This window comes from Hyla sarda, chromosome 13 (assembly GCF_029499605.1).
Source record: "Hyla sarda isolate aHylSar1 chromosome 13, aHylSar1.hap1, whole genome shotgun sequence".
Classification (NCBI taxonomy): domain Eukaryota; kingdom Metazoa; phylum Chordata; class Amphibia; order Anura; family Hylidae; genus Hyla; species Hyla sarda.
The window spans coordinates 27,822,767-27,838,171 of record NC_079201.1 but is presented as its reverse complement, the minus strand read 5'-3'; the positions used below and the strand labels follow the sequence as shown (position 1 = coordinate 27,838,171).

At 43.4% G+C, this 15,405-nt stretch overlaps 1 protein-coding gene across 12 annotated transcripts in view; it reads right to left on the bottom strand.

The window, feature by feature from the left end:
• Positions 1-15,405, bottom strand: part of NOTUM (notum, palmitoleoyl-protein carboxylesterase) — a 65,779-nt gene that overhangs the window by 34,770 nt on the left and 15,604 nt on the right. The window contains exon 1 of one of the 12 annotated variants that reach the window (XM_056549698.1): positions 12,116-12,249. The exons of 2 other annotated variants lie outside the window; for them this stretch is intronic. In XM_056549698.1, coding sequence (XP_056405673.1) covers positions 12,116-12,125 — 10 coding nt within the window. In that variant the 5' untranslated portion in view covers positions 12,126-12,249. Of the gene's footprint in view, positions 1-1,323; positions 1,438-1,513; positions 1,571-2,952; positions 3,088-3,184; positions 3,220-3,684; positions 3,744-3,891; positions 3,940-8,781; positions 8,820-9,851; positions 9,976-10,461; positions 10,492-12,115; positions 12,250-15,405 lie in introns of those variants that run through there. 9 more of the 12 variants (XM_056549697.1, XM_056549693.1, XM_056549705.1 and 6 more) reach the window with 9 other exon arrangements.

The window sequence follows — 15,405 nt, the reverse complement described above, 5'->3', positions numbered from 1 at the left end:
CAGCATCAAGATCTTGTCTTGGCAAATAATCGGCAAAACAACAAGACATAGCATGAACCAATAAGCAACCATACGTCAACCGAAGACCTTCCAAACGCAATGGTGGGGGCAATATGACATTTTAAAGAAGCCTCTTGAGAAACTCTCTACAGTAGGTTAATTTTAATTCTACGAATAAATACAAAGGCTCACGTGTACCGATATTGTGGTCTACAGCAATTGAGACATTTCTTATGCTGTATGTGCCAAGAATAGGAAAATGTTCTTTGCTTGGCCTACCAGTAGAGGGCACTGCATGGGCAAGGAGAGGTCAATGGCCTGAAATGCGATGGGCCAAACCTTTTATCTGAAGTAAGCTAGCTACCTAATAGTTGGTGTAAACTAGACAGTGAAAACTAAGACTAAATGCGCCAGATTTATTAAATTTATGAGCCACTGTGATGAATCTGGAACATTAAAAGTCTGTCAGTCCATGAATTTGTTTTAGCAAGTTCCTCCAAAAGTCTACAAGAGACTGGCTCTAAACTTTTTGGGTTGCTTTCAGTTGATGTTCTAAAGTTCCCATGTCTAAATCAATTAATAAATAAATACTTAAAGGGGTATTCCAGGAAAAAAAATTTTTTTTTATATCAACTGGCTCTAGAAAGTTAAAGAGATTTGTAAATGACTTCTATTAAAAAAATCTTAATCCTTTCAATAATTATCAGCTGCTGTAGTTGAGTTGTTGTTTTCTGTCTGACAACAGTGCTCTCTGCTGACACCTCTGCTTGTCTCGGTAACTGCACTGAGTAGAATAGGTTTGCTGTGGGGATTTGCTTCTAAACTGGGCAGTTCCCGAGACAGGTGTCATCAGAGAGCACTTAGACAGAAAAGAACAACTCAACTTCATCAGCTCATAAGTACTGAAAGGATTAAGATTTTTTTTTTTAAAGAAGTCATTTACAAATCTGTTTAACTTTCTGGAGCCAGTTGATATATAAAAAAAACGTGTTTTCCTGGATAACCTCTTTAAACTGAGCTAACTGGCTTTTGTAAAACTACAACACCCAGCATGCCCGGACAGCCTTTGGCTGCGGGTTGTAGTTTTGCAGTCAGGAATTCATTGGAGTCATTTCTGTGCACCCTTTATATATATTGAGTACAGCAAGAATCGCTGGTACCCAGAGTTCATGGGCCGTGGGGGTTGTAGTTTTGCAACAGCTGGAGGCACCCTGGTTGGGAAACACTGGACTACACATTCATGAAAAGAGGTTTAGATTACAAAATAGACAATTTTTTGCTTAAAGCCATACATTTTTGAGGAAAAATCTACCAAAAATCTACCATATATTGAGTAAAGCAAGAATCGCTGGTACCCAGCCTTTGGCTGTCCGGGCATGCTGGGGGTTGTAGTTTTGCAACAGCTGGAGGCACCCTGATTGGGAAACACTGGACTACACATTCATGAAAAAAGAGGATTATAAAATAGACAATTTTTTAGCTTAAATCCATACATCTTTGAGGAAAAATCTACCATATAGAAGGAATAAAGACATGGGGGAGATTTATCAAAACCTGTGTAGAGGAAAAGTGGTGCAGTTTCCCATAACAACCAATCAGATTGCTTCTTTCATTTTCAAAAAGGCCTGTTAAAAATGAAAGAAGCAATCTGATTGGTTGCTATGGGCAACTACACCACTCTTCCTCTACACAGGTTTTGATAAATCTTCCCCAGGCTATGTTTACACCTCCTGAATGTCCACACAAAAAAGTGAACGCACCATTGAATACAATGGGACTTATTAGCTGCTGAATACTACAGAGGAAATTTTCTTCTTTTTGGAACACAGAGCTCTCTGCTGAATCACAAGCACAGTGCTCTCTGCTGACATCTCTGTCCATTTTAGGAACTGTCCAGTATAGGAGAAAATCCCCATAGCAAACATATGCTGCTCTGGACAGCTCCTAAAATGGACAGAGATGTCAGCAGAGAGCACTGTGCTCGTGATGTCAGCAGAGAGCTCTGTGTTTCAAAAAGAAAATAATTTCCTCTGTAGTATTCAGCAGCTAATAAGTACTGGGAGGATTAAGATTTTTTTAATAGAAGTAATTTACAAATCTGTTTAACTTTCTGGTACCAGTTGATTTAAAAAATAAATAAATAAATAAAAAGTTTTCCACCGGAGTACCCCTTTAATCCCAGAAAGTCTATGATGGGGAACAGCTATGTAAAGCTAGAATAACGCTAATATCATATTGGTTATTTGCATTCGGCTGTATAGATGCAACTATGTTAGGAATTCAGAGTTCTGGACTTGGTCATGTAGTGACGTTCACAGACAGTTACCGAGAGGGGAGAGATTAACTTAATACATAGACTGGAAAACGCCGCAGTATAGACGATTGAAGTCTGTGCCAAGGTCTTAAACTTAAAAGTAAATAAGTGGGTCAGGAATTCATTGGAGTCATTTCTGTGCACCCTTTATATATATTGAGTACAGCGAGAATCGCTGGTACCCAGAGTTCATGGGCCGTGATTGACTATACCAGTGTTTCCCAACCAGGGTGCCTCCAGCTGTTGCAAAACTACAACACCCAGCATGCCCGGACAGCATTTGGCTGCGGGTTGTAGTTTTGCAGTCAGGAATTCATTGGAGTCATTTCTGTGCACCCTTTATATATATGGAGTACAGCACGAAACGCTGGTACCCAGAGTTCATGGGCCGTGATTGACTATACCAGTGTTTCCCAACCAGGGTGCCTCCAGCTGTTGCAAAACTACAACCCCCAGCATGCCCGGACAGCCTTTGGCTGTCCGGGCATGCTGGGGGTTGTAGTTTTGCAACAGCTGGAGGCACCCTGGTTGGGAAACACTGGACTACACATTCATAAAAAAAAAGTTTAGATTACAAAATAGACAATTTTTTTGCTTAAATCCATACATCTTTGAGGAAAAAGCTACCAAAAATCTACCATATATTGAGTACATCAAGAATCGCTGGTACCCAGAGTTCATGGGCCGTGATTGACTACACCAGTGTTATCCGAACAGGGTGCCTCCAGCTGTTGCAAAACTACAACACCCAGCATGCCCGGACAGCCTTTGGCTGTCCGGGCATGCTAGGGGTTGTAGTTTTGCAGTCAGGAATTCATTGGAGTCATTTCTGTGCACCCTTTATATACATTGGGGGAGATTTATCAAAACCTGTGCAGAGGAAAACTTGCCCAGTTGCCCATGGCAACCAATCAGATCGCTTCTTTCATTTTTATGAAGGCCTGTGAAAAATGAAAGAAGCGAGCTGATTGGTTGCTATGGGCAACTGGGCAAGTTTCCCTCTGCACAGGTTTTGATAAATCTCCCTCATTGAGTACAGCAAGAATCGCTGGTACCCAGAGTTCATGGGCCGTGATTGACTATACCAGTGTTTCCCCGACCAGGGTGCCTCCAGCTGTTGCAAAACTACAACACCCAGCATGCCCGGACAGCCTTTGGCTGTCCGGGCATGCTGGGGGTTGTAGTTTTGCAACAGCTGGAGGCACCCTGGTTGGGAAACACTGGACTACACATTCATGAAAAGAGGTTTAGATTACAAAATAGACAATGTTTTTGCTTAAATCCATACCATCTTTGAGGAAAAATCTACCAAAAATCTACCACATAGAAGCAATAAAGACATTTAAGATTTATTTGAGATTTATCAAAACCTGTGTAGAGGAAGAGTGGTGCAGTTTCCCATAGCAACCAATCAGATAGGGCCTTTCATTTTCAAAGAGGCCTGTTAAAAATGAAAGAAGCAATCTGATTGGTTGCTATGGGCAACTGCACCACTCCTTCCTCTACACAGGTTTTGATAAATCTTCCCCAGGCTATGTTTACACCTCATGAATGTCCACACAAAAAAGTAAACGAACCATTGAATACAATGGGACTCTGCTGCTGCGGACTCTTCGGAGAAATTCCGAGATGTGAACATAGCCCTAGACATCCACTGTCACCTGAAAGACAACAACCATCAAGTTCAACCAAGGAGGGGAGGGGATGTGTATGAAGGGAAGTTGTACCCCAAGGCTATGTTCACGCGCCGGAAAATTTGCGGAACGTCCACCCAGAAAACAAATCCGCAAATCTGCATGTTCCGCCAGTGCTAGGCAAAGCATTTCCGAGAAGAATCTGTAGTAACAATGAACGTCCTCTGTGGACAATGAAATCTGGATTTCCGTGGCAGATGTTTCCGTCACGGAAATTCCACCTGTGTGGACGGTGCAGCAGAGTCCCATAGAAATCAGCGGAATTCGGCTTGGTAGTTCCCAACACTGCTTTAAAAAAAGAAGAAAATGTTCTCAGGGTGAACCAATTCTCCTTGTGGATACTTATACATAAGGAGTCTTAGGGCTCGTTCACATGGTGAAATTCCGCTTGCAGCAGAGTCCCATTGTTTTCAATGGGAATCTGCTTCTCTGTGCACAATGCGGAATCACTGCAGCAAAATGCAGCTGGCAGAAAGGACGTCCATCCAAAGATTGAATATATTTGTTTTTTTGGACGGAATCCCGCCGGACTGCATTGCCGTCAGTGAGACAGCGCATTGTCCGTATGGACCTACTGCCATTGATTTAGGTGGCGCCTTCAGCAAGCGGACATTCCACTGACTAAATGTCTGCAGTGTGAACAAGGCTTTACAGGCCGGGCAGTGTTCCCTAGGTAAAAGATGTATGCAAATGAGCTTGCCTCTACTGTATCCTGTATGTAGCTTTTCTGTTAGTCTCTGTCCAACCCATTAAAGGGCCTTAAAAAAAAAAAAAATTGTTTCCCATGGAAAACTGTTTTTTTATAATCAACTGGTGCCAGAAAGTTATATAGATTCGTAAATTACTTCTATTAAAAAATCTTAATACTTCCTGTACTTTTTAGGGGCTGTATACTATAGAGGAAATACTTTTCTTTTTGGATTTCTCTTCTGACACCACCACAGTGCTCTCTGCTGACCTCTGCAGTCCATTTTAGGAACTGTCCAGAGCAGCATATGTTTGCTATGGGCATTTTCTCCTGCTCTGGATAGTTTCTAAAATGGACAGCAGAGAGCACTGTGGTCGTGACAGAAGAGAAATCCAAAAAGAAAAGCATTCCCTCTGTAGTATACAGCCCCTAAAAAGTACTGGAAGGATTAAGATTTTTTTTATATAAGTAATTTACAAATCTGTTTAACTTTCTGGCACCAGTTGATTTAAAAAAAAAAAAAAAGTTTTCCACCGGAGTACCCTTTTAGGGGTTCAGGTACTTTACCTTTTGTACATACTCAAAGATGGGTTCAGTGCACCAGTGCGTGGAAGACCTCAGTAAGAAACCAGCATTGACCAGAACACATCTTAAAGGGGTACTCCAGTGGAAAACTTAATCCTTCCAGTACTTATTAGCTGCTGAATATTCCAGAGGAAATTAATTTCTTTTTGGAACACAGTGCTCTCTGCTGACATCTCTGTCCATTTTAAGAACTGTCCAGAGTAGGAGAAAATCTCCATAGCAAACATATGCTGCTCTGGACAGTTCCTAAAATGGACAGAGATGTCAGCAGAGAGCACTGTGTTCCAAAGAAAATAATTTCCTATGTAGTATTCATCAGCTAATAAGTACTGGAAGAATGAAGATTTTGCTATAGAAGTAATTTACCAATCTAATTCCACTGGTTTAGGACAAAAGAGAAACAAGGGAGAGCAACTTCCGTATACAAGTGATACCAAGATTGGGGGACTGCAGCTGTTGTCAGGGTCCAGTTACGCGGTAGTACCTGCGGGGTGCATGCGACCAGATGAAGTACCAATATACAAAAACAAGAGGATGTAGCATTCACTCACCGCATAAACGGCTACTAAGTTCCCGGCTGGAAGGGGTCACGGGTCAGCGTCTTCAGGAGCGCTCAGAGGCTACAACCGGTAGTTTCACGCGCTGCTGCGCGTGAAACTACCGGTTGTAGCCTCTGAGCGCTCCTGAAGACGCTGACCCGTGACCCCTTCCAGCCGGGAACTTAGTAGCCGTTTATGCGGTGAGTGAATGCTACATTCTCTTGTTTTGGTAATTTAACAATCTGTTTAACTTTCTGGCACCAGTTGATTTAAGAGAAAAAAAAGTTTTCCACTGGAGTACCCCTTTAACTAGCTTCTACTGTACTTTGGCATAAAACACTGTGAAACTATTTCATTGTAGTGAGTGAATGGCTGGGATGACAATGACTTCAGAAGAAAAGTCCAATTCTTTTCTGTAGATCTCACAATGGGCAGATCAGTGGGATGCTCTGAGTCAACGTTTCCCTCCTTTTTATAGTTGCTGGTATATAGACTGCGCTATTGTTTTGTCATGGTCTTTCACAACAATGTATTAGGTCCTATAGGGAGGAACAGTGTTCCCTCAATAACCCCATCAGAGCCATTATTCCCAAATTAATAGGCTTTTAAAGGCAATGAGATTACCGGCCTCAACATTCGTAAGGGACACGATGTCTGTTTCAGTGAAAAGGTCCATTTGTTTCATTATTACCTTCAAGCACTTTTATTCGGTAAAGTTCACTAGAGATGAGCGAACTTACAGTAAATTCGATTCGTCACGAACTTCTCGGCTCGGCAGTTGATGACTTTTCCTGCGTAAATTAGTTCAGCTTTCAGGTGCTCCCGTGGGATGGAAAAGGTGGATACAGTCCTAGGAGACTCTTTCCTAGGACTGTATCCACCTTTTCCAGCCCACCGGAGCACCTGAAAGCTGAACTAATTTACGCAGGATAAGTCATCAACTGCCGAGCCGAGAAGTTCGTGACGAATCGAATTTACTGTAAGTTCGCTCATCTCTAAAGTTCACCAATAGACTCCATACAGTGGTCATGTGCCTGAGCCCACACTAAAGGCTGATGGATGCCATTATGCTCAAACAGGGAATTTATTGCACATTGTTAAAATACATCTCCAAAAAATCAAGAGACCTGTTTTTTTTATTTTTTTTTATAGAATTTGATCCAGACCATATTTATGTTGCTTGCAATGGTGACTTGTCACTTAAAGGGGTACTTGTTTTATTTATTTTTAAATCAACTGGTGCCAGAAAGTTAAACAGATTTGTAAATTGCTTCCATTAAAAAATCTTAATCCTTCCAGTACTTATTAGCTGCTGAATAATACAGAGGAAATCCTTTTCTTTTTGGAACACAGTGCTCTCTGCTGACATCACGAGCACAGTGCTCTCTGCTGACATCTCTGTCCATTTTAAGAATTGTCCAGAGTAGGAGAAAATCCCCATAGCAAACATATGCTGCTCTGGACAGTTCCTAAAACGGACAGAGATGTCAACAGAGAGCACTGTGGTCATGAGGTCAGCAGAGAGCTCTGTGTTCCAAAAAGAAAATAATTTCCTCTGTATTATTCAGCAGCTAATAAGTACTGGAAGGATTAAGATTTTTTTTTTTTTAATAGAAGTCATTTAAAAATCTGTTTAACTTTCTGGCACCAGATGATTTAAAAAAAAAAAAAAGTTTTCCACCGGAGTACTCCACCCCTAGACCCTATCTCCAAAGGATAGGGGATAAGATGTCTGATCGGGGGGTCCCACCGCTGGGAACCCCTGTGATCTTGGCTGTGGCACCCCTGACATCCGGTGCACAGAGCAAACTTCGCTCCATGCCGGATGACTGGCGATGCTGGGCGGAGGCTTGTGATGTCATGGCCAGGCCCCTAAAATGCAAGTCTATGGGAGGGGGCATGACGTCAAGAGCCTCCGGCGCTGCACACAACACTCTAAATGAATGCCGGGAGCAGCAGGGAGATCGCGGGGGTCCCCACCGGCGGGACCCCGTGATCAGACATCTTATCCCCTATCCTTTGGATAGGGGATAAGATGTCTAGGGGCAGAGTACTCCTTTAAGAGTACATCATATGTGCACTTTTTGGTATGTGCAAGCTCCATGTAAGGAATAGTCCGGAGATCTGAAGTTGGGAGATCTGAGTTTAGGAGTCATGGCACCGTAAGGCTAGGTTCACACTACGGAATCTCCGCCTGCAATTCCGCTTTGAAATTTCCGGCAGAAATTCCGCCTGCTAAAATGTATAGTGCAGTGAATGGTTTTCCGTTCCCAAATTCACACTTTGGAATTTGAAAATGGAAAATCCGCTTGGATATTTCCGCCTGAAGAATGGTGTTACTCATTCTTCAGGCGGAAATACTCACGGAACACATTGCGGTCTATTGGAGACTGCAGTGTCCGCGTGGTCCTGATTGAGTCGGCGCTGGCCGCCCTCGGAATATCTGCCCGGAGATTCCATAGTCTGAACCTAGAGGAACAGGTGTCTTGTGTTAGGGTGGGTTCACACTACGTTTTCTCCCATACGGCAGGGGGGAGCTAAAACCTCGCGCTCCCGTATGTCACCGTATGCGCTCCCGTATGTCATTCATTTCAATGAGCCGGCCGGAGTGAACCGTTCGGTCGGCTCATTTTTGCGCCGTATGCGCTTTTACAACCGGACCTAAAACCGTGGTTGACCACAGTTTTAGGTCCGGTTGTAAAAGCGCATACGGCGCAAAAATGAGCCGACCGGACCGAACGTTTCACTCCGGCCGGCTCATTGAAATGAATGACATACGGGAGCGCATACGGTGACATACGGGAGCGCGAGGTTTTAGCTCCCCCCTGCCGTATGCGATTCCGTATGGGAGAAAACGTAGTGTGAACCCAGCCTTAGATGGGTCAGAAGATAGCACCAGTGTCTGTTAGTAGATACAAAAACGTGCACAGCGGTGTATCATAACTGGATCAGGTAGATTACGGTATGATCTGGACACAGAAGGTGAACAAGAGATGGCGAGCTGAGGGGTTTTTTTCATTGTTGGGCTGGGTACACACATAGGGGGAGATTTATCAAAGAGGAAAAGTTGCTGAGTTGACCATAGCAACCAATCAGATCGCTTCTTTCATTTTAAACAAGGCCTCTGGAAAATGAAAGAAGCAATCTGATTGGTTGCTATGGGCAACTGGGCCACTTTTCCTTTACACTGGTGTTGATAAATCTCCCTCATAGTATTCCGGTCAGGGTATTTTTAACCAAAATAAGGAGTGGAACTGAGAGAAAAAACTAAAATTGAAAGATTTGCACTTTTCTCTGTGTCAGTTCCACTCCTGGTTTTGGGCAATATACTACATGTGACTAAAACCGTATGTATCTAACACTCCCTGTATCTACTCGTTATACTGTAGGAAAGGATAAAATACTTCATAAGGGTGCGTTCACACGCTAGTAACTAGCTGCGGGAAACCATTCATTCACTCCCTGGATCTACTCCCTATACTGTGAGAAAGGATAAAATACTTCATAAAAAGGACAGAATAACTGTAGTCGGGGTAAACATGACTACTAGAGATGAGCGAACTTACAGTAAATTCGATTCGTCACAAACTTCTCGGCTCGGCAGTTGATGACTTATCCTGCATGAATTAGTTCAGCTTTCAGGTGCTCCCGTGGGCTGGAAAAGGTGGATACATTCCTAGGAGACTCTTTCCTAGGACTGTACCCACCTTTTCCAGCCCACCAGAGCACCGGAAAGCTGAACTAATTTATGCAGGAAAAGTCATCAACTGCCGAGCCGAGAAGTGTGTGATGAATCGAATTTAGAGCAAGTTCGCTCATCTCTAATGACGAGTGACCCACCCAACCTACGATGGCCCCTACATACGATAATTTCAACATGCGATGGCCTCTCAGTTGAAGGCAGCATCAACATACGATGCTTTTATATGTCGGGGCCATCGCATAAATGGCTATCCGGCAGCGCAGACTGCTTCAGCTGCCACCGGATATCCGTTTACGGTGCCCCGTGTGCTCCGGTGAAGGTCACTTACCTGTCCTCGGGGCTCCAGCGCGTCCTCTTCGGGATCCGCTGCATCGTCGGCACTCTCCATCGTCGTCATCACGTCGCTGCGCACGCCGTCCCGTCATCCAATAGGGGCGGCGTGCATAGCGACGTGATGATGCGAGGAGCGAGGATGCCGGGGAAGCAGAGGCCTTGCCGGAGCGTCGGGGACACCTCGGGGACGCAGCGACAGCAATGGACGGCGACATCCAGGGCAGCGGTGACGAGCGGTGACCGTCCGGAGCGGCGCTGACAGGTGAGTTCAACTTCCTCTAACAGTGGTCTACAACCTGCGGACCTCCAGATGTTGCAAAACTACAACACCCAGCATGCCCGGACAGCCAACGGCTGTCCGGGCATGCTGGGTGTTGTAGTTTTGCAACATCTGGAGGTCCGCAGGTTGTAGACCACTGTCCTATACTTTACATTGCACGGATCCCTCAACATACGATGGTTTCAACAAACGATGGTCCATTTGGAACGGATTACCATCGTATGTTGAGGGACCACTGTATTTAGTGTGACTATCCGATGGCCTCTTTACGAGATGAGTTGACTGCAGGGACTTCTGCTTCTGGGGTTCAGCTGTATCTACTTACTGTATCTAATCATTTCCCCTACTATGACTGTACATTGCCCTGGAAAATAAGAATTATGAGTTTATTTTAGCCCATATACAGAAGTAATACATGGGTGCAGACAAAAAAAAAAAGGGGGGGGGGGGGTTACTAAAACATTCAGATTTACCATTCGGATTTTCTATTTACTATTGGATTTACTGTTTTGGCACATGGTCTGTATCAAATTTGGCTTATGTCACACATGCGCCAAAAATTGTTCAACCCCAGACGTTTTAAAACCAAGTCTATCTTTCATAATGGAACAAAGGTAGTGTCTGGATGGCTTCATAAATGGAGCTTAAATAGACAGCCCATAGTCACGTCCCTATTGGTGTGAGAAAATGGAAAGCACAAAGTGTGGCGCAAACATAATAAGGAATTTGTCACCAATTCAATGCGGTAACATTGAGGTGAATGGTGACAAAATTCTGGCACGGCAGGCATAGTGAATATGGGCCAAATTGCCATTATTTGATGGAGCTCTCTACTCTGGATAAAGGATCAAAAGTTGGATGTGCAACCACCTCTGTTAAAGGGGTAGTCCATCTCTGAAAAACGTATCCCCTATCCTAAGGATAGGGGATACGTTTCAGATCGCAGGGTTCCGAGCGATGGGGCCCCCCGCGATCTCCTGTATGGGGCCCCGGCTCGCTGGCCAGATGGCAGGTGTCAACCACCGCGCGAAGCGGCGGCCAACACACCCCCTCAATACATTGCTATGGCAGAGCCGGAGATTGCCAAAGGCAGCGCTCCAGCTCTGCCATAGAGTAATATTGAGGGGGCATCTCAGCCACCGCTTCATGCGGTGGTCAATGAACCCCTTTCTGTGGGCTGCCGGAGCCCCGTACAGGAGATCGCGTGGGGCCCCAGTGGTCGGACCCCCCGTGATCTGAAACTTATCTCCTATCCTTAGCAGCACTGGATATCTCCTTTAATGCCATGGACCCTAATAAGGTGCCGGGCATTGAAGTTTCCCCAAATTGGATTTTGGCCACATCCAAACACCTAAGAATCCAGAGTGGCTGGGCCCTAGACAATTCTTTATTTCTCTAATAAGCAGTCACCAGCATACTATACCTACCCACTATTCCACTAACCATCCTCTGCCAAACATCTACAAAGTTCTTAGAAAACTAGAATTACCTGGTATACATTGAATTTGTATAATAGTTGATATATTATTCTGTAAGCAGGGCTCAAGTCCTGCAGGAACTCATGGGAACAGCGTTCCTGCACTTTCTCCACTGCAGGAACCTTGTTCCCATTATCAAGAGTCCTGCAGGACCAGTCCTTGAGTGGAAATCTTGGGCGAGTTCCCACACTTTCTTCCAGGACTTGACCCCTGCCTGTAAATACATATTTGTTACATCCATAGATGCCGACTGTATATATATCCCATACAGAGAACACTTATGGGGATGCCTGATGCACTGACCATAATTATACCAACTGGAAAAGACTAAGGAGATCCTGAAAACATGACCAACTGAAGGTACTTGAGGACCACGCTTGGGAAACACTGGTCTAAGTCAATTTTTAAAACCCCAAATTCCTGCCGTCTGTTCATGCCCTGTCAATTCGGACATAAGCTGAAATATAAGGGCTGCCATACTGCGTATATATCTTTACTTACACATGTGCATGCAGTGATTCTACTGGTAGTGTGCAGCTATGCCGGCATAGAAGAGGATCTATGGCATAGAAGTCATTGAGAAAACCTTAAAGGGGTACTCCGCTGCTCAGCGTTTGGAACAAACTGTTCTGAAAGCTGGAGCTGGTGCCAGGAGCTCATGACGTCATTGCGCCGCCCCCTCATGACATCAAGCCCCGCCCCCTTAATGCAAGTCTATGGGAGGGTGCGTGACAGCCTGTCCAACAGGCAATTGCTGTATACTACAGAGGAAGTTCTTTTCTTTTTGAATTTCTTTTCTGTCTGACCACAGTGCTCCCTGCTGACACCGCTGTCAGTGTCAGGAACTGTCCAGAGCAGGAGCCATTCCCTATAGCAAATCTCTCCTGCTCTGGACAGTTCCTGACACGGACAGAGGTGTCAGCAGAGAGCACTATGGACAGACAGAAAATAAATTCAAAAAGAAAAGAACTTCCTCTGTAGTATACAGCAGCTGATAAGTACTGAAAGGATTAAGATTTTTAAACAGAAGTAATTTACAAATCTGTTTAACTGTCTGGCACCAGATGATTGTTTTTCACCGGAGTACCCCTTTAAACACCAATTCCGGAGGAGACGGCTGCACACAGTGTTGACTTTCCATAGTGTGAACATACCCTTTGAGGTCTTTATACAGTTTCTTCAGTTGGCTTGTACTATTGATTTATGCAAAGTTTGTTGAAATGTTGGTGACATCTAACTTATCCATTTAAGCCTCTGTTTGTATAACTCCTCCTCCATTATAAATTCACAATTCCCATGCAAAATCCCAGTTCCTTTCATCCCATAGTGAGCAAATCCCAGTTTCCCCTCTGTACCATGCAAAATATCTCTCTTGGCCTAAGGCAAACACATCCCCAACCCCAAAGACTCCCCAAATTCTCACTATGTAAAACACAAATCTCATCTATACTATAAAAAAGGTACAGATCCACCTGTCCCCCATTTTATCAGAACTGTCAACTGCCAATACATTTAAAGGGGTACTCCGGTGGAATATTTTTTTTTTTTTTTTTTTTTTTTTTTTTTTATCAACAGGTGCCAGAAAGTTAAACAGATTTGTAAATTACTTCTATTAAAAAATCTTAATCCTTCCTGTACTTATAAGCTGCTGAATACTACAGAGGAAATCCTTTTCTTTTTGGAACACAGTGCTCTCTGCTGACATCATGAGCACAGTGCTCTCTGCTGACATCTCTGTCCATTTTAGGAACTGTCCAGAGCAGCATATGTTTTCTATGGTGATTTTCTCCTGCTCTGGACAGTTCTTAAAATGGACAGAGATGTCAGCAGAGAGCACTGTGCTCGTGATGTCAGCAGAGAGCTCTGTGTTCCGAAAATAATTTCCTCTGTAGTATTCAGCAGCTAATAAGTACTGGAAGGATTAAGATTTTTTTTTTATAGAAGTAATTTACAAATCTGTTTAACTTTCTGGCACCAGGTGATTAAAAAAAAAGTTTTCCACCGGAGTACCCCTTTAAGAATAGATTATTCTCCAGGAAATTGTGAGCACCGAGTGATCATCCATATAGAAACAACGAATAACCTGAGGAAATGGGTTACAGGTCATAGACTTGTCTGTCTGTTTTAGAATCATGGAGATCATAATACAGATATAAAATAAATGAAAAAGGAAATCTGTGGAATTTACCGAATAAGACTGACCTGAAACAACCCCTTTAAAAAGCACGTGGGTCTGTGCTGTACAGTCTATAGAAATAATTTAAAGGGGTACTCCGGTGGAAAACATTTATTTATTTATTTTTTAATCAACTGAAGCCAGAAAGTTAAACAGATTTGTAAATTACTTCTATAAAAAAATCTCAATCCTTCCAGTACTTATCAGCTGCTTTCTACTACAGAGAAAGTTTTTTTTCTTTTTGGATTATTATTTTTTTTTTCTGTCCACTGTGCTCTCTGCTGACACCTCTGTCCGTATAAGGAACTGTCCAGAGTAGGATAGGTTTTCTATGGGGATTTGCTTCTGCTTTGAACAGTTCCTGAAATGAACAGAGGTGTCGGCAGAGAGTGCTGTGGACAGAAAAAAAAAAAAGAAAATCCGAAAAGTAAAGAACTTTCTCTGTAGTATATAGCAGCTAATAAGTACTGGAAGGATAAATTTTTTTTTTAATAGAAGTAATTTACAAATCTGTTTAACTTTCTGCCATCAGTTGAGTTTTCCACCGGAGTACCCCTTTAACTCTGGGATGAAAAAGACCCAATTAGCAGGTGGAAACCAGGGTATGGTTCTTGCCTTCTGTCCTCTATACTTCAGTGCAGTGTTTTCCAATCAGGGTGCCTCCAGCTGTTGCAAAACTACAACTCCCAGCATGCCCGGACAGCCGTTGGCTGTCCGGGCATGCTGGGAGTTGTAGTTTTGCAACAGCTGGAGGCACCCTGATTGGAAAACACTGCTTCAGTGGCCGATCCAACTCCTTACTGAAGCCACTGAACTAGATCCAGTCACTGACCGCATCCCCTACCTGCAGAAGTGGTCACAGACTGACCCTGGTGACAAAATGTCTACAAATGATGTATGTGCAGTAATGTTTCCTTTTGGGAGAGTCCGATACACAACTCTACATATAGCAGATTGCAATGGGCTGATGGTATATAGCTACCTGCCAGCAAAAGAAAGCAAAAATTGCTCCGCAAATAGGTGGGTGGCCCTTCCCCTACAGTATTCTGTTGCTTGTTCCAAAATCATAGAACAGACTCCCACACCTAGCTACAATTTGCACAGGGCTCCTTTAAAGGGGTACCCAAGTGGAAAAACTATTTTTAAATCAACTGGTGCCAGAAAGTTATACAGATTTGTAAATTACTTCTATTACCCTTACAGTACTTATCAGCTGCTGTATGCTCCACAGGAAGTTCTTTTTTTTTTTAAATTTCTTTCTGTGTGAACACAGTGCTCTCTGCTGACACCTCTGTCCATTTTAGGAACTGTCCAGAGCAGGATAGGTTTGCTATGGGGATTTGCTCCTTCTCTGGACAGTTCCTGACATGGACAGAGGTGTCAGCAGAGAGCACTGTGGTCAGAAAGAAAAAAAGAAATTCAAAAAGAAAAGAACTTCCTCTGTAGTATACAGCAGCTGATAAGTACTGGAAGGATTAAGATTTTAAAATAGATAATAATTTAAATAATTTAAAAATATGTTTAACTTTCTGGCACCAGTTAATTAAAAAAATAATAATAATTTTCCACTGGAGTACCCCTTTAAGTTGTGGTTTAGTTTGTTCTTAGAAAATAT